Source organism: Xenopus tropicalis, chromosome 7 (genome assembly GCF_000004195.4).
Source record: "Xenopus tropicalis strain Nigerian chromosome 7, UCB_Xtro_10.0, whole genome shotgun sequence".
Taxonomy (NCBI): domain Eukaryota; kingdom Metazoa; phylum Chordata; class Amphibia; order Anura; family Pipidae; genus Xenopus; species Xenopus tropicalis.
The window spans coordinates 114,048,056-114,066,598 of record NC_030683.2 but is presented as its reverse complement, the minus strand read 5'-3'; the positions used below and the strand labels follow the sequence as shown (position 1 = coordinate 114,066,598).

The following is an 18,543-nucleotide window of genomic DNA, read 5'->3' as shown; positions in this document are numbered from 1 at the left end:
CCGTTATCCAGAAAGTTCTGAATTACAGAAACGCCATCTCCCACAGACTCCATTAAAAGCAAATAATTCTATTTTTTATAAATTAATTTCCTTTTCTCTGTAATAATGAAACAGTACCTGTACTTGATCCCAACTAAGATATAATTACCCCTTATTGGGGGCAGAACAGCCCTATTGGGTTTATTTCATGGTTAAATGATTCCCTTTTCTCTGTAATAATAAAACAGTACATGTACTTGATCCCAACTAAGATATAATTAATCCTTACTGGAGGCAGAACAATCCTATTGGGTTAATTCAATATTTAAATGATTTTTAGCAGACTTAAGTTATGAAGATCCAAATTATTGAAACCCCAGGTCCCAAGCATTCTGGTTAACAGGTCCCATGCCTGTACCCCCAAAACTTTTTTTCCCCAAACACTTTTCCATTTGAATGTGGCTCACATGTAAAAGGTTGGGGACCCCTGGTCTATGACCTCTCACAGCAGCCCCTCTGGAATTGACCAAAACACACACATTGCCAGTCTTGCAAGATCTGGGGTAAAACTTTTTTTCTGCCCTAGATATTCATGGAACCCAGGCTGACTGAATAATGCACCAATGTTTTCTTTAAGTCTGTATTAATTTGACGAGCTAAAGGGGGCCTGGCCAAAGTTTAGTATCTAAGAGGGTCTTAGGGCTCTGGTACACGGGGAGATTAGTCGCCCGCGGCAAAACTCCCTGCTCGCGGGCGACTAATCTCCCCGAGTTGCCTTCCCTCTGCCATCCCACCGGCGAACATGTAAGTCGCCGGCGGGATGGCAGACGCGGCGGCGCGATTTCGCGCAAATCGCCGAAAAAGACTCGCGAGGCTTTTTCGGCGATTTCCCGAAATCGCCTCGCCGCGTCTGCCATCCCGCCGGCGACTTACATGTTCGCCGGTGGGATGGCAGAGGGAAGGCAACTCGGGGAGATTAGTCGCCCGCGAGCAGGGAGTTTTGCCGCGGGCGACTAATCTCCCCGTGTACCAGAGCCCTTAGGGTGAAGACACACAGAGCTACTAGTAGCAGCTACTAAAACAGACAATGCTGATCATTTACTGATAATTGTCTGTGTGTTTTAGCAGAGGGAATTCTCAGTATTGTCTATGGCAGGAGATTTTCTGGAGTTTAGTAACCATGGAAAAGTAGCTGCTACTAGTAGCCCAGTGTGTCTTCATCCTTAGGGCAATGACACACGATAGGACTAGTTGCCGCGTCACAAAACTTCGTTGTCGCGGGCGACTAATCTCCCCGCAATGCCATCCCACCAGCTAGAATGTAAATTGCCGGTGGGATGGCATATGCGTTGCTGCGATGTCCCGCAGTTGCCCGAAGTTGTCTTCAACGGAAACTTCGGCAAATCGCAGCGCTGCGTGTTCCATCCCACCAGCGATTTACATTCTAGCCAGTGGGATGGCATTGCGGGGAGATTAGTTGCCCGCGACAATGGAGATTTGTCGTGGCGTGTGTCACTGCCCTTAAACTGCAAAAAAAGTCAAACAACCATTATTTCAGTGATCCCCAACCAGTAGCTCGGGGGCAACATGTTGCTCACCAACCCCTTGGATGTTGCTCTCAGTGCCCTCAAGCCAGGTAGTTATTTTTGAATTCCTGACTTGAGGGCAAGTTTTGGTTGAGTAAAAACAAGATTTCCTACCAAATAAAGCCCCTGTAAGCTGATAGTGTGCATAGAGGCCCCTAATAGCCAATCTTAGCCCTTAATTGGCACCTCCATGAACTTTTATGGTGCTTGTGTTGCTCTCCAAGTCTTTTTACATTTGACTGTGGCTCATGAGTAAAGGTGCCCATACACTATAAGATCCGCTCGCTTGGCGATGTCGCCAAGCAAGCGGATCTTCACCCGATATCCCCACCAAGGGACTTAAAAAAAAAAATAATCCGATCGTTTGGCCCTGGGGCCAAACGATTGGATTACATTTGAGCTTATGGGGCAGTCGGTTCGGGGACCGCATTAACGAGCCGATGCAGTCCCCGATCCGACAGGATTTTCTAACCTGGCCGATTGAGATCTGGCCAATTTCAGGCCAGATATCAGTCGGCCAGGCAGCTCTGTTCTGCCCATACACGGGCCGATTAGCTGCCGAATCGGTCCAAGGGGCCGATATCGGCAGCTATAGTCGGCCCGTGTATGGGGACCTTAAGAAAGGTTGGGGATTCCTGCATTATTTGCAGTGACTCTTTGAAGTCAGCAGTCACCAGAGATAAAACTACATGGGGCAGACAGGCAGGGCAGCAGGGGGCAAGTCAGCACAAAGAGTCCATTCTTTTCTATTTCAAGTTTAAGAAAAAGCAACATACAGCAACCAAGCGACAATCATACAATATAGTGGGGTGATAAGAGGGCTGCAGGGTGGGGGGCTGCTGGGGGTACAGCTAAGGGACTGCCCCTATGGGATCCACTGGCAGCACTGCCGGCCCCTTTTCTAAAGTTTGGGGGCAGCTATAAAATGTAGTCGGCGACCCATAGCTTACTAGCTCCCATATTGCTTGGTCTCCTTATAGTTCACAAACTTCTAGGGGGGCGCAAACCGACTACATACCATAAGGAGATCTGTAAGTGAAGGTGGGGGTTCTGGGGAAGCCCATGTGCTGCATACGGAGCGGCAGAATAAAGACCGTGTAACACATGGGATGTTTCCACCCAACTTAGAAAAAAAGTGGAGGCAACGTGAAACTAATCATCAGCCTGCGGGGTCCCGTAGCAGAACTACAGCTCCCAACATCCCACAGCCTACTGATCCCTGCGATACGATTATGGGAGTTGTAGTTCCCACGCAGTTAAAGCGCAGAAGGTTACCCTTCTATGCAAGAGAGTGAGCTGGAGTTCCCACACTAGAGGCCCTTCCCGGTACTTACCCCGGTAGTTGGTATCCTAGGAGACTCAAGTGTTCCTCCTCCCCTCGACTTTTCTCGCAAGGCCCACCGGCGGCGCTCCGTCTTTCCTGCGCTTGAAACGGACGGCGGCCGCCGTTCCTCCGTCGCGGCTACTGAGAGTAAATAAAGTGCAATGGAGAAGCGGCAAAAAGGAGACTAACACCGGCAACTGTCACTTGGGGAAAGTGGGCGGGGACCGAACCAATCTCCAGAAGGACGGCAGCGGCGGAAAGGAACTATTCTTCCGCTTCCGATCTGAATGCGCGTTTGGCTGGGCGGGGCGAGAGGGGGCAAAGAAAGAGTTCCGGTAAGCGCCCTTTTAGTTGGCCACAAGGTGGCGTAGTGATCTGAGGGAAGTGAAGTAGTTCTGCTTCAGGGAGGGGGTCTGTGAGTATCCGGAGTTAGTAGGGAGGGCTATAGGGCCGCTTATGGGATTAATTAAACCAAGTAGATATCCCGGTAACCTGTAAAATAAGGCATTTGTAAAACTCTTCGTAATATCGCAGGCTCTTGGGTGTAAGTGGAAGCACTTTGGGAAATGTTTATTGGTTGTCCTATTGGTAAGCTCATTAGCTAATAGGAGTTGGCGCTCTCATATAAAGTCACACACTTCAAAATGGGATTAGAAACAGCTGAGGAGTTTTCTTTTTATTCACTCATATTCTAAATCATAAAATAGACAATATATTACAAAAAATGAGAATAGAAAAAAAAATAATTTTGAAATGGAAATAGACTTAAAATGTATATACAAGAAATTATCAATCACAGTGCCTTAGAATACAAAGGTCACAATCTCTTTATGGGCTAAATTAGACTTACAGTACCTTACAAAACAAAAGCCACCATCCCTTTATGAGTTAAAATAGACTCTTCCAAAGAATATATAAAATATTTATTCTGCCCAGCAAACTTCTGTTATACACTCATAATCCCGAGTCCTCACCCACTATATAAATAGCCTTTTTAGACTGGCAATTTAGGATTTTTATGCTCATTAACAGCTCATATACAAGGTGAACGGCTATTAATATGTAGATAGTAATTTAAAAGTCTGTTATTAGCAGAGCCCCCTTCTCATAAGTGCGATAAAGGGAGGCAGTGGATATAGTAGGTTAACACAATCCTATGTGAGCAGGGTGTGTGGATAGACTGTCCCGGCCGGGAACTTCCTTCAATGCGAGTGGGTAGCCTTTTCTCCTTATTTCTCCTACTGTGAGGTCATAACGGAATCAGGTGCCTCTTCAAACAATCTTAGGCCTTGGTGGATTATATTATATATAAGTACACTATTTAGAGCACTAAAAGTCCCACAGTCTGCTTTCCCTATTGGTTTCCATGAGAGGGCTCTTATGTCTATAAAAGCAGTTGCATTTGCACATTTCCCATCGCCCAGTTTTGCTTAAAACCCCATTAAAGTTACTTGTGTCAAAATGGTGCTGCTCAGTCCTTCCTTCCTCCAGTTCCAGACATGGCAGCAGTTTCATGGTTCCCGCAGCACCGTGTGTCAGTAGGCGCAGCGGACTTGTGGCAAAATATTCTGACACTGGAAATGACACCAACTGGACTTGAAAATGTTTCAGCACAATTCTGTTAACGAGCCAAACTCCAAGGTAAATGTTGTTGGATCGATGAAATGCATCCTACAAGTCAGGGTGAAGACACACGGAGCTACTAGTAGCAGCTACATTTTCACAGCTACTAAACGCCAGAAAATACCCTGCCATAGACAATTCTAAAGCTGGCCATACACGTAGCGATCTAACAATGTTTCGTGCAACCATCGGTCGCACGAAACATCGTCAGATCCGCCACACACAGTCAGGGCTGAAACAGCAGATAAGGAGGTAGAAACAATTGGATTTCTACCTCCTTCTGCCGATTCAGCCCTGACGGCAGATTTTGGTCAGGCGCCTTCTATGGCACCCGATCAAAATTTTCTAACCTCGCCGACATGCCATACACGCACCGAATATCGTACGAAACGAGGTAGCTGCTACTGGTAGCCCCATGTGTCTTCACCCTCAGATGGGTCAAAATATAATGGGACTGATACAAAAATCAGATGTGTCTTTATCCAATGAGATAAAATCTGACAGTGTCTCACAGACTTGATGTAGATGCACTTGTGTATATAAATGAAGCCTCAGCGTTCTTGCCTTAAGAAGCTAATCTGGCCCACAGAGGCAGAATGGGCGGGATGGAAGTGCCATCTTGGGTGAGAAACAGCCTGACAAGGCTCAGCGACAATACCCAGGCATGCCATGTAACCTGCCCATCAGTGCTGAAGCAAGGCAGATATATCTGAGTATACACTAGCTGGATTTACAGCTGTATCATCTCAACTGAATTGTGTTGCAGTTGGGGTTTTTTCTTGCATTTCTCTTCATTACAACCTGACTTGGGATTGAGACTTTCTTTATCCTTTGAGTAAAAGTAAGACATAATGCAGACGGCACACTGTAGGCTTTCATATTGCCCCTCGCCTAGCAGCTGTCCCCTATAGCTGGCCCACACTAGTGCCTTCTCTACTAGCCCTGTGCCTACTGTTCACCATACAGTGAGTAGGATCCTACTGTACAGTAGAACAGGAACAAAATTACTGCACCCTGAATAAAGTCTCTAGTGCACCAGTGGTAAAAATGACCCAAGTGTAATATTTCTCTTAGTGCCTGATAGAAGGGGAAGCATTTAGCCACATCGCCGGCTCAAATCTGAGCTTTCAGTTTCACAGTGGAGGGAAGAAAGAGTTGCTAATAGTGCCTGCTAAATACTGCTGTTTTATTTAAATAAATTCAAATTATCTATATCTACCTTGCCTTTTTATTTCCCATGTACTTTTGGTCTTTTTCCTCTATTGCTTGAATTTTACTTATTTATTCCGGTTCTTTGGTGCTTCTCTTACCTATTTTTTTTTTTTTTTTTTAATGCTTTTCCTTTATTTTCCTGTCCTCTCAACCTTTCTCTGGATCATCCTTCTTTCCTCACTGTTTCCTTTTACACACTATACTTTGATTTTTCTCTTTTTGTATCATGCATTCTTAACTACCCCCTCCCTTATTGATTTCTTTTTTTCTCCACTTCATTTCTGCGTTTATTATCCTAGAACTTTCTATTTTACATTTTACATTGTTCTGCTCCCCATATACATTCTCTTTGACTTTGCCTTCCCCCCCAATTTCCTATCTGCTCTCCTCTATTTCTGCCTTATTCTATCTTCCTCCATTTACCATGTCTTCCATTTCAGATTTTTGTCCTTCAAATCCTTATTCTCTTTCATGGCCCAATCCCAATGCACGTTCAGTTAAGTTTAAAGAGATGCCAATCCCCTGCCTAGCAAATGGCTCCCCGCCACCTCAGTGCAGGAATGCCACATCACTTCAGTCCATGAACCCTTCACAGAGGGAAACTGCACAGCTTTAATATAGGTATGAATTATGATATAGTATTCCAATCATAGGAAACACATGAACATTAACATTTGTAATGCTTCAATTCCACAAGGTCAAATACATAAACAACCTGCAAGGAATATTACAATTTTACACATTAAATATTTTATTTAAAAATATATAAAGAATCCCAGAGCCCTCTTTTGAAACAAAGATTGTATACATCTGAGATTTAACTCCAAATCCCAACACTGTATTTTTTTTGTTTTTTGCCCCACCATGAGGCAGACATTTAATAATGGCATTTTCTATCATCTATCCATACTACTGTCTTCTGGAGTATTCTGGAAGCAGATTCTTAGAAGACGATTGCAGTACTCCAACTCTTCCTAATCAAAGAAAAAAAATCCATTTAGCAAAGGACAATATGTATAAATAATAACAGCATCAATGAGAGGCAAGTATGGTCTCTTAAACTGGGATGTAATTTAAAAGGCCCCAACCTAGTGTCAACTAGGCAACAGCATAGAAAAGTTATGTAGTGCAATAAATAAGACAGGACATACAGGGGCCCTTTCCTGCATATGTTAGACAGCATTACATACAGGCAGTTATGCTAAGTTAATTTATCCGTTTCCCCTTCCCCATTCTGTAATACAGGTATGGGACCTGTTATCCAGAAAGTTCCGAATTATGGGAAGGCCATCTCCCATAGACTCCATTATAATCAAATAATTCACATTTTTAAAAATGATTTCCTTTTCTCTCTAATAATGAAACTTGATCCCAACTTAAATATACTTGATCTTTGTTGGAAACAAAACAATCCTATTGGTTTTATTTAATGCTTAAATAATTTTTTTTACTAGACTTAAAATATAAAGATCCGAATTACGGACCCCTTATACAGAAAACCCCAGGTCCTTGGATTTTCATTAGTGCTCTCTACTGGTAAATACAACAGAAATTCTAATCAGATCTCCTCCGGGGAATTACATCTCTCACTTCAGAGAGCAGTTGTTCACTGCTAAAACAATGAACATATAACAGGAGCGCCCCCTGCTGTTGTCAGGGCAGAATAGCTAAATTATTCCCCTGACACTTCTCTGCCATTTCCATCAAAGTGACAGCACCAATAGAACCGAGCAGGACTGCCCCATTATCCTAACAGTCATAATATTAACAGTGTAAAAATTTATCATATCTATATTATATAGATCATGATCTATGATATATGTTAAGTTATATGGGCAAGTATACCCCCCCCTTTAATTAGATTTTTAATATTCACTGGCTGCTTGTGGGTTATGACTCCCAATTCTGCAAAACCCCAAGTGACAAGGCAATTTCAACTGCTGCTTATGTTAACTTCTTGCAAGAATACAATGAACAGGAAAATAGCAGTAAGGCTGATGGGGGGAAATGCAAAGCCTGGTAGTTTTCATATTAGTCACCAAGTTAATTAAGAGCTTAGGTTTAATTGCAGAGTGCAAGCAGGCACTTCAGTGGGTTTCAGCAAATAGCTGTTTAGACCTTAATGTACAAATCAAATGTAACAAGTAAATGAGTGGTTAGCAGAGCTCTGGAGTTTACAGTGATAATTTATTCATGTTAAATTACCCATTCTGAATTTGGCTTTACATATTGCCTCTCTGGAGAAACTCACTTGTTTGAAATGAAAAGGTGACACTATCAAAGCATTTTATTTCACTGCCGCCACTTAGGGTGGTTTTATCCAGCCAGAGAGAATTCTACCTTGCATTAACAAAAAATAAACCTGCTGGTAAGGAATACACAAACACGGAACACAATTATAGGAATATGGACCTCAGTGGGTTACTTTGTTACTTTTATGTGTAATACTGAGTGGGAGTATAGTTTTGGAAAGAAATAATGTACTTTACGGCTTCAAATGTTGACACTTTTTCAACCCTGTTTTCTGGTACACACCTATTTATTATTCCTCTACCTAAAATGCTCATGAAAACATAGTACACTGCACCTGTAAGGTGGGTACCGTTACTAGCAGCTGGTGCCTTATGGGCCTGAATCCAATATGGATATCAGTCTGATCCGATTGTAAAACCCTGTTGGAGGACCACATCTGGCCACTTATAGCTAGCTAGGGCCCCATTAGGACCTAATCAAGCTTTTTCACAGGCCCTTTAGCATAACAACAAATGCTGAATTGTGGCACGATGAAGTAAACCAAGCAGTTAACTTAGAACTGTACAGTGCCATTAAACTGGGCCCCTGCAGCTGCGTTTACCTGTCAGCACTTGAAACCAAGGTTTTTAGCCTCACCCCATCGATCTCTGTTCCATAAAAACATGTAGGCACACGTGTGCGTGTCTTTAATGAGAAGGTCTTATCCTTAGTATTGTTAATGCACAAAACTACACCACAATGAACAAGTGTTGGAAATAGACACTGCTATGAATGGACATACCTGAAATACATTCACACTTGGTTGTATTGGTCATTGTATGGTGAGGGTGGGGTTTACCAACCACTCCCTCTGAACACATGTATTTAAAGGTGTTTTATTACACAGTGTGTAGGCTTGAGAAAGGGCTGGTGCCTCAAACATTGCCTGGCACAATAAACACTTTCTACACGGAATCAAGGTGTTGCAGTGTGTTTATCAGTGAGTTATAGTTGAACCTCAGCAGTGGGATTGGCAGCACGGTATAGTAAAGCATTATCCATTTTTTGAATTGCAGGGTTCTAGGTTCAATTCCAATCTGTACAGAGTCTATATATTCTCACAATGCCTCTGTTGGTTTTCTATTTATTTTCTCCTCCCCAAAAAAAACATTTACGAGGCGCATACTACTGTTTTTAACCCATAGACAGGGGCATTGGGCATAAATGTGAGACGTAATATATAAAAATAATAATAATGCATAGGCTGTTAGATGCCAACACTGGTAAAGTATTACCTTAAAAGGAGAAGGAAAATCATTTTGGCATTTTATTTCCAATAGATTTGCCACATAAGTGCCACCTAGAACACTATTTATTCTGCAGAAAGCATTGCTATACCTAACTAAAGAGCCCTAGAAGCTTTCTCTGTTTGCTTAAGACAGCAGCTGCCATTTTAAATAGCTTGCTGTTTGCAGTCTAGCTCTTATAGCTCAGATCACACAATTCTAAGGGAAGGGGGAGGGAGTACTTAGCATTCTTATGGGAGGGGGGAGCATGAGAACTGCAGACTCTGGCCACCTGAAATTAATTTCTGTGAGTGCTTATGGCTGTATTTTCATAGACCTTTCTGATAAAGCTTACTTCGTTTTTACCTTTCGTTCTCCTTCAAACAGAACCGTTTGTTTTCCCTGTTCCAGCCACTCATAGTACTGGGCTGTGGCCAGCCGCTGGCAGATGGATCTTTTGTAACGCTACTACAGTGTCTGGAAACTAGCATGTAGGGATTCTGCCATGACTTTTAAAGAATACTGCTTAAAAAGCTAAAATTTAGATGAAATGCCAGGGCATCTCTCAAACTTGCCTGTTAGAGCCCCTGTACAAAGATACACAATCCTACTATAATTATATATATATATATATATATATATATATATATATATATATATATATATATTTTTTTTTTTATTTTTTTATTTTTTTTTTATATTTATTATGTATGAGATCTTTGTAGTAATATGATTATTGTTCCCACATTAGCAGCACAGTGTGTCACTTACCTGAAACTCTTCTTTTTTATCTAGCAGCAGACATCTTTCTTTGAGAAACTCTTCAAATCCTAATTCCAAGGCCTGACACTCAGACACAGCTTGTGGGAAATCTGTCACCAAACTAAAGAAAATATTGTAATATTAAGTCATAATGCCACTCTTCCTTAAAACAAACCTCAGATGCCTAAAACACATATGTATATATTTTGTTTATTACATATACAAGCCATGCAGTATGAAAGAATATATGCTAAAAAAAAAAAAAAAAAAAAAAGTGGAAACTACAGAGGCCAATTTTTAGCTAGATATAGGTTCATGTTGGGCCGGCGGGAGTCCCCATACACGGGCAGATAACTTGCCAAATCAGTATAAAGGACTCAAACTGGCAGCTGAAATCTGCCCTTGTATGGCCACCTTTAGAGAAGGTAAGAATAAATGCAACCAGGTAGGGGAAGGAACATGACAGCATATGAATACAGCATTGTTTATGTTCTCAACAAATAAATAATTAAAGAGGCAGTCATAACCTCAGGCTTAGCCTCAAAATAATTTAACCCAAATAAAACGGCTATAACCCCGTATGTTACTCACTTGCAAAGTGCACCCAACACATGTTCATGGAAAGGGCTATGATCAGTGTGCAGCAACGAAACCAACTGCGTTACCATACCCATAGAGCATAAGGTTCCTGTAAAGCAAGAAGCATATCATCATTATTATATTCTTTTCTTCAGTTAATAGATAGCAAATACCCCCCCACACACAATTTCACTACATATTATACTTGACCCTATTATTCCTATACTATAGAATATTTTAATATTTCACCTTCCCTTTAGTACTCCATGTTGCATTCACATAACAGAATCCTTTTTAGTTAAACAGTCTGAAACCCTCAGTAGTCCCAGGTTTTGTGTGGCAAATCTACATTCTATGAAACTGTGCTTAAAGGGAAATGCTCACTCACATAAACACACCAAAAGTGCATTATATTCACCCACACAACTAAAATGTAAGATTACTCAGAGTGCCTTTTTTGCTATTTATATACATTATATACTTCCTTTTTTCTTTACTTCTTCATAACGGTTAGATTTTACACAACTGTCATGAATTTGTAATAGAAGCACTCCCTGGTGTTTTGTTCATGTGCGACTGCAAAACCCTTCTATTAGGAGGGCTATATATGTACCCAACTTACTTTCGCCGACCAACCAGTCCAAGGGCCAAATGTACAAACAGCCATACACATGTAAACAGGAAGTGAAGGGGAGGCTGCAGCCAAATATGGGAGTGTATGTGTTGGGGGGCACCAAGCTAGCCAGTTGCAAAGGAGCTCCCCACCAACTAATGTCTTGAAACTGATGTGTCACCATATCTTGCTTTACTTCCCTGTTCCATACCTTTGTGTTCTGGGTGGCTCATTAAAAGGTTTTGCAGCAAGAAGGCAGATTTGATCTTCAGTTTCTGAACATCACTTTGCATGGCTCGCATTAACACAGAGAAGCCATCTTGCTTCAGGAAATCTGTAAGTCCTTCTTCTTGCTCCCGTACCAAGCCTAAGCAAAGGCAGAAACCAGTTTAGCAGATAATAAAGTCACAAGGTAAGCAGATTTTCAACATTGATGTTAGGACAGACGCAGGGCCGGAACTAGGGGTAGGCAGAAGAGGCAGCTGCCTAGGGCGCAACGATTGAGGGGCGCCAGGCAGGAGCCTCTCCTGCCTACCCCTAGTGCTACTTTGTCATTGCCTCCGCCGCTTGTCATTAGCGGCGGAGGCAATGACCGATCTAATGGCACCGCCCCTCCTCCTGTGCTTTGGCGCGCATGCGCCGTTCGGGGGGGCGGGGAGGTGGGTGGAGTTGGCCGACCGGGTTGCCTAGGGCGCCCAGTCGGGTTGGCCCGCCCCTGGACAGACGTGAGATATGAGGTTTCTAATGTTTTTCCTAAGCAGAAGAATGTCAGGCCAGCCCTCTTTCTTTCTCCTGACAAGTTTTTTTTGACATTGTGGTTGGAAACTGACCAGTAGGGGGGCGCTGTTGTAAAAAAATGCATTCATATTAACAGTACTTTTAACCTTTCATATCATGAAATTATAAAAAAAAAAAAAAAAAAAATGTATATGCAAAAGTGCTTGGAATAGCACTCTCATCAATTTTACATCGACTTAAGGGTGTATGCATCCTTTAAGCATTGCTTGCTGATTTATGCAGAGTCCCTGATATAGTTAACCCACACCTAGACTGAGGCATTGTGGTGGGCCTCTTGTCAAAAAGATAGGAGAGTGGATTGTGTAGAAATACAGGGAAATGCTAGAGAATCCATTTCCATCATCTTTCCGCAGAACAGTGATCCCAAACACAAGGCCAAAATCAATCCCAGAATCTGTGGCACGACTTGGAAAAAAAAAAAAATACTATGGTGCACCCAACTAACCTGAACGATTAGTTTTTTCCATATATCATAGGGTGATTATAAATATGGTTGGGAATTTATAATCATCTATGAATTATACATATCTATATTTTTGCAATCACAAACGATTGACACACAATGCACAAATATATTACTGCTGTAGCTGCTTTTAGAGATACTTACAAGAAATAGCAAAAAGGGCTTTTATCCGGACTTGATCGTTAGGGTCAAGGTCCAGTAGTTGCAAAAGAATCTTCACTGCTCCAGAGCGAAGTGCCATCTCCTGAACAAATGGTACATTCTGGCTGCATATGCCAATCAGGTCAGCACATCTCCAGCGCAGCTCTGCTTCTGGGCAGTTTACATAACGAGAAAGTAGGAGATCCATGCCACCCAGTTTGCAGAAATCTGTTAAAATGAAATCAGAAGAGAAACAAGTAAATGACAGGGGAAGTTTAAAGGGGAACTCAAGCTTCCAAACAAAAATTTGTTAAAGAGCCCCACACAACACAGAAACCCCTAATATTCCTATCACTGTAATCTGTTCCTTCAAACATTATGAATTAATACTGAAATCCAGCTGCAAAATAGTTCTTCTCTTTCTGCATCATTTGAAATCCTGGCAGGGGATGAGGGACTAAAACATTGATGTTACAAATTGTAACAACTTCCCCACAGCTTACAGACGGCATGCAGGAACTACATAATCCACAATGCATTGCACTGTGATGTTCCTTTCCTTATTGATGTCACGTGTGCAGGGAATTGTGGGATTGGGAGGAGGCAGGCTGAGGACAGGTGACTACGGTTACATTTTACTGTATTTGAGTCTCAAAGTAGGCAGCCAGATCAGCAGGGGAACAGGGGGTGGGGCTTAGGGAACTGTTTCAAACCATATTTATTACATTAAAAATCATGAAAAGGCTGCATATTATTTAATTGATGTATATTGCAAAGTTTTTACTTTTCAAAAAGCTTTATTTGTGTTTGGGTGGAGTTCCCCTTTAAAGCAGCTAGAACAGGACAAATAATGTACATATGTGACAGCACCCAAACAATAAGGTATGGTAACGTACAGACATACCTGAGGCATTATCTAGATTATCACACAAGTCAGCCAGAAGCTCCAGTGCCCTCTCTTTTCCATCTTCTTCCTCCCCACTGTTTGTTTCATTGCTTAACTCCTGTAGGCATTCCTTAATCATCTTCACCTCATCAGCTTGGCCAGAAAAAGCACTATTCATGGCTTGCTGGAGCCACTGCCTCCTCTGAAACAACAAAAATTAGGGGGAATTTTAGTTTGCTTTTCTCACATTAAAAAATAATTTTTCAAAAATGTTCTTTCTGGGAGTTAGAAAGGAGCCCCTCTGCACTTACCTATTATCAATATAAATAGGACATTAAGGTTACAGGAGCACAGGTATATATTCTGTGCATTAAGCTACCAAGAACTGCCCTCCCCTTTAAGCAAAACAGGGATTGTTTGTCCATATATTGCAATATATTCAAGCTGGCAGAGTACATCCCCGGTCTGGCCAGTCCTACACTCACTTTCATCTGATTCATTACCAATTAAACTGCTTCATTATACATAGGGACTGAGTTTTACCTGCAACCTGCTTGCTTTCAAGGTTAAAACCCCCAAATGGTTGCCCTTTTCTTGGCTCCACTGGGATCACTGTAGCTGGGAAGGGTGGGAGCTAGAGTGGGAGTCAGAGTGGGAGTCTCAGCTTGAGAAAATCCTTACTACTCGGTTACTACACCATGTAGTAAAAATATGAAATGTGTCCGTGTTACCAAGGACACTGCCAGCCTCAGGGGGTGGTAAATTGCCTCGAACTTACAGGGACCCGCTATCACAATGTCCTTTCAATCTGAGGAATCATGTGGCCGCTCAGATAATGCTGATGCATCTTTCGTTTTTTTACATAAACCCAATTAAATAAGCCCATGTAAAAGAGGGGAATATTTTCCCTTTAATTCATTTTCAAAATGAAAAATTAGACCTTTATTCTTATTTTCCATTTGTATTTCTCCAATGTATATATTAGCAGCTACATCTAAATTCATTGAGTTCTTTACCAATTTTTATGAAGGGGTTGCCATTGTCTTGCAGGAATCCTGACTACCCAATCCTTTATGCCCACCCACAGACCTCCTATTTTGTTATAATCCACCAACATAAAATATTAAACAAAGGGACATAATACCACTTTTTTGTGGGTGTGGCCTATCCAAGCAAGCAATATTCTTCCCAGAATTCACACAACTGGATCCTGTACAGCCCTACAGCTATATTATATGTTAATTGCCCATAATTCTGCAGTTTGGCCCTGGCTACCACTCTTTGTTTAACTGTAAATCATACAAAGCATTAGTCACATGGAGACTGCAACCCATAATTATATGGAAGAAGAAACAACAAAGCAGGGCGGGAAGCCGTATAGAAGCTCAAAATAATAGCAACCCATGGTATAGGTAATTACAGTATCTGCTCAGTCCAACTGGGAATTTTAAGAGGAGTAAGTTATTGTAAAAAATAATGATCAGTTTCACATGGAGTGGAAAGCAAGTGCTTAGCTTGGGCAGGGCAGCTCTGTGATTCTCACTAAAAAGCTGATGTGAAAGGTTCATAAAGCGACCCCCGCACTTGCCATACACAGGCCGACAAAAGCTGCCAACCTAGTTCTTCCTGGCCCAGTTTGCAGCTTACTGGCCCGTGTATGGTGCCAGCCGACAGGCCTGTCTGACCTATATCTGCCCAACAATCAGCAAGTTTGCTTTCTCTTTCAGTGCAAGGACCTCATCTGTGCATTAATGCAGTCCTTGTCCGGTCTGCCTACATTAGCAGCAACTGTGATCGGATAGTTTCCCACGTTAAGGTGGGCATAACGTGACGGATCCCCTTGTTTGGTGACTTTGCCAGCAGAGCACATCTATGCATGAATGGCCACCTTTAGAATCTTGTCATTACAGACATGATTTTTCCATTCGGAGATTATGTAGCTCAATAGAACACAGCAATTGCTACTATTATATTCTTTTTCATTTATGCAAAGTTTTACCCGGTATTATTATGTATAATGGATACACTCCCGTCTGTCTGGGGGTTGTAGTTTTGCAGCTAGAGGGCTAAAGATTAGAAAAGCCCTAATGTGGAATAAATGGAAATCTCCCAGTAGCGGCAATGCCCTCTTCCTTATCATGTACCTCCTCTGACATTGGCTCCATTTGGGGAGTAGAGTCTGACTCTGTCCCTGCTTCGATGGCCATCTGAAGAAGGCCCTGCAGATTCTGCCGGTGTGGCCTGTGGCCATCTTGTTCCCCATCAGCCATGGTGTAGATCACACTGTTAAAAAAAAAATATATCATTAGATCAACCTATATTAATAAGACTCATAAGAACCGATACCCCACAAAGAGAGAGAGGAAACAACAACTGGTTACATCCAACTATAAACCATGTTGGCTACAATGCCACAAGCAATGGAAGACAGGCATCTTTTTCTCGACCAGCACAAATGCCCTTGCCTTGAGCTGGCCACACTAACATAATGCATAGGGCTTGGGCTAAACATACTATTTGTCTACTGTTTCAGTACAGAAATTTGTAACTTCCTGAGCTAAACATGGTTTCACTTTCCAAGTACAATGGGAGTAATAAAAGGAAGCATAATCATCATTACCTTACCCAGACTGCAGATGGCCAAACAGAGGGGTTTGTTTATACAGAGCTCAATGCTTCTATATAGAAACAAGCCATCCGAACTGTAAATCATATTCAGTATGGATATGAAACCGACAGCCATTTTAGCTCATGGCACATTCTCTGCTGGCTGAGAAAACATCAGGCCTGCCTCATTATTACTGTAGTTATTGCCATGCCAGAGTAACTGCCGCGCTTATAGAACATTAGCAGCAAAGGCCGAGATACAGGTATATGGAAGTGCCAGTCACACCGTCTCCCACATGGTCACAGCGTGGAAAGCAGCGACACCTAGTGGCCAATTCACCAAACTGCAGCGCCCGGTTTGTTAAAAAAACTATAACTCAGCGTGTTAACAGGGGACGCTGGGAAACAGGGCGGCGCCCTTATCAATACTATGTATCTGGCACCTCTAAAACAACAGGCACAAATCGTGTATAATGCAACGCCCAGCTCTGTCACCGGACTAGTATCCACGTTACTGAGCTATTATATCTTGTACTTTACCTGAATACCTAGCGGTAAGGATCCTAGCCCGCAGCCCGGTACAGTAATGGAAGCGACTATCCAACGCACACAGCAGCCGGAGGTTTATCCCGGGCTCAGCCCAGCGCACTATTTATTCGCTAATGCCCTTTCCAGCTACTTCCAGAAGCTTCTTCCTTTTCCGCCTGACTCATACACGCAGTCATAGCGCCACCTGCTGCCCATTCACAGGATCGCCAAGTGGCGCTTTACTGACCCCGCACTGCATCTCTGCAAATGTTCTTGGTATTTCTTATTCACTGGGAATCCACAGGCAATTGCTCAGTTTCACCTAACGGCATTGTCGCAAGTAAGCATGAAGCTGAATAGCACTTTAGGGACCTCCCAGCATGCAGTCTCCAGGGCAAAATGAACAGTAATTGATGAAGTTTGAGGTAGGTCTACCACCTTTTCTAAAAAAAATACTGGCCTTGCTAAATTTTTAATGGTTTCTTATAAATGACATTGGCATCAAGCAGCAAGAAACATCAAAGCTGGGTAAGAAGATATCCTTGTTACAGTAAAGGTGACCATAGACCTAGGGGCACATTCATTAAAGTACGACAGGTCCGATTACAAAAAATTCGTATTTTTTCGAAAGTTTACAACTTTTGCATATTTTCTGTGATATTTTCGTTAATCTGCGCGACTTTTTCGTACTTTGCGACAATTCGTGCGACAAAATCGTATTTGTCGCAACGAGTACGAAAGTTTCGGATTCATTCAAGCTTCGGTGTCTTGACTTTCATTGGGGAAGGTTCAAAGTCAGAAAGGTTTTTGCGCCGTTCTGATACGAAAATTTTGTGACTTTCGGATTCTCGTACAAGCACATCGCAACTTTTTGCAAAATTAACGCACTTTAGAAATCTTCGTATTTAATGCGAATTTTCGCAAATCGTACTCGTAATTCGTACTTAAATGAATCTGGCCCCTAGGGTAGCCACCTGGCCAGTATTTGATGCCCATGTTATTAATAGGGAAGAAAGACAACATATATAGGAAGGTATCCTCTATCCAGTAGCCATTTTGACCACATAGGGATTATCAAATGGTTTTGCCCTCGAGCCAAGGGTTGGATTATAATGGGCACCAATGCAGGTCACCAGGAGAGGACCACAACAAAGCAACAAAACAGTCCTTACCCTATTGGGATTTCAACTTGCCTAATAGATATCTTGATGATGATGTTTGGCCACATATCTATGGGGGCGGAAGTTGGAAAGGGCCCATACACGGTCACATAAGCTGCTGACTAGGTCTAATGGGGTGGTTCACCTTTTAGTAAACATTTAGTTAGTATGTTATAGAATGACCTATTCTAAGCATCTTTTCAATTGGTCTTCATTATTTATTTTTTATAGTTTTTAAACTATTTGACTTCTTCTCTTTGCAGTTTTCAAATGGGGGTCACTGACCCCGGCAGCCAAAGAACTGTTGCTTGATGAAGCTACAGTTTTATTGTTATTGTTACTTTTTAGAATTTGTTTTTCTATTCAGGGCCTCTCCTATTCATATACCGGCCTCTCATTCAAAATGCTCCCTGGTTGCTAAGGTAATTTGGACCCTAGCAACCAGATAGCTGCTAAAACTTCAAACTGGAGAGCTGCTAAACAAAAAGTGAAATAACAGAAAAAACCACAAATAATAAAAAATGAAGACCAACTGCAAATATTAGTCTATAAATTATGCCAGCAGTTAACTTAAAGGTGAACTTAAAGGTAAAGCTCAACAGCCCCTTTGCCAGTGACTACATGCTGAGTTTTTTGGTTTCGCCAACACTAATAACATGATAAGGAGATTTCAGATTTTCATTACAGGGCAAACAAAGTGACTAGCGCTGAAAGCTGGGGGCTAATAAAAGGGACAATGAAAGATTAGGTGGGCAGGCCATGGG

At 42.1% G+C, this 18,543-nt stretch overlaps 2 protein-coding genes across 5 annotated transcripts in view; both read right to left on the bottom strand.

Moving 5' to 3' along the window:
- Positions 1-3,217, bottom strand: part of ppp6r1 (protein phosphatase 6 regulatory subunit 1) — a 49,341-nt gene extending 46,124 nt beyond the window's left edge. For 2 of the 4 annotated variants that reach the window (XM_031906025.1, XM_012967500.3), the window contains exon 1: positions 2,900-3,214. The gene's annotated coding sequence lies outside the window, so the exon portion shown is untranslated. Of the gene's footprint in view, positions 1-2,899 lie in introns of all 4 variants that reach the window. The other 2 variants (XM_004916309.3, XM_002939242.5) reach the window with 2 other exon arrangements.
- A 3,099-nt stretch (positions 3,218-6,316) lies between these two features.
- On the bottom strand, positions 6,317-16,730 carry hspbp1 (HSPA (heat shock 70kDa) binding protein, cytoplasmic cochaperone 1). Its single transcript, NM_001016069.2, is given in 8 exon segments — positions 6,317-6,698; positions 10,014-10,125; positions 10,596-10,692; positions 11,408-11,563; positions 12,602-12,826; positions 13,503-13,686; positions 15,629-15,767; positions 16,632-16,730. Coding segments are annotated over 7 exon segments (978 nt in total). The 5' UTR covers positions 15,755-15,767; positions 16,632-16,730; the 3' UTR covers positions 6,317-6,620.
- Positions 16,731-18,543: the final 1,813 nt, after the last annotated feature.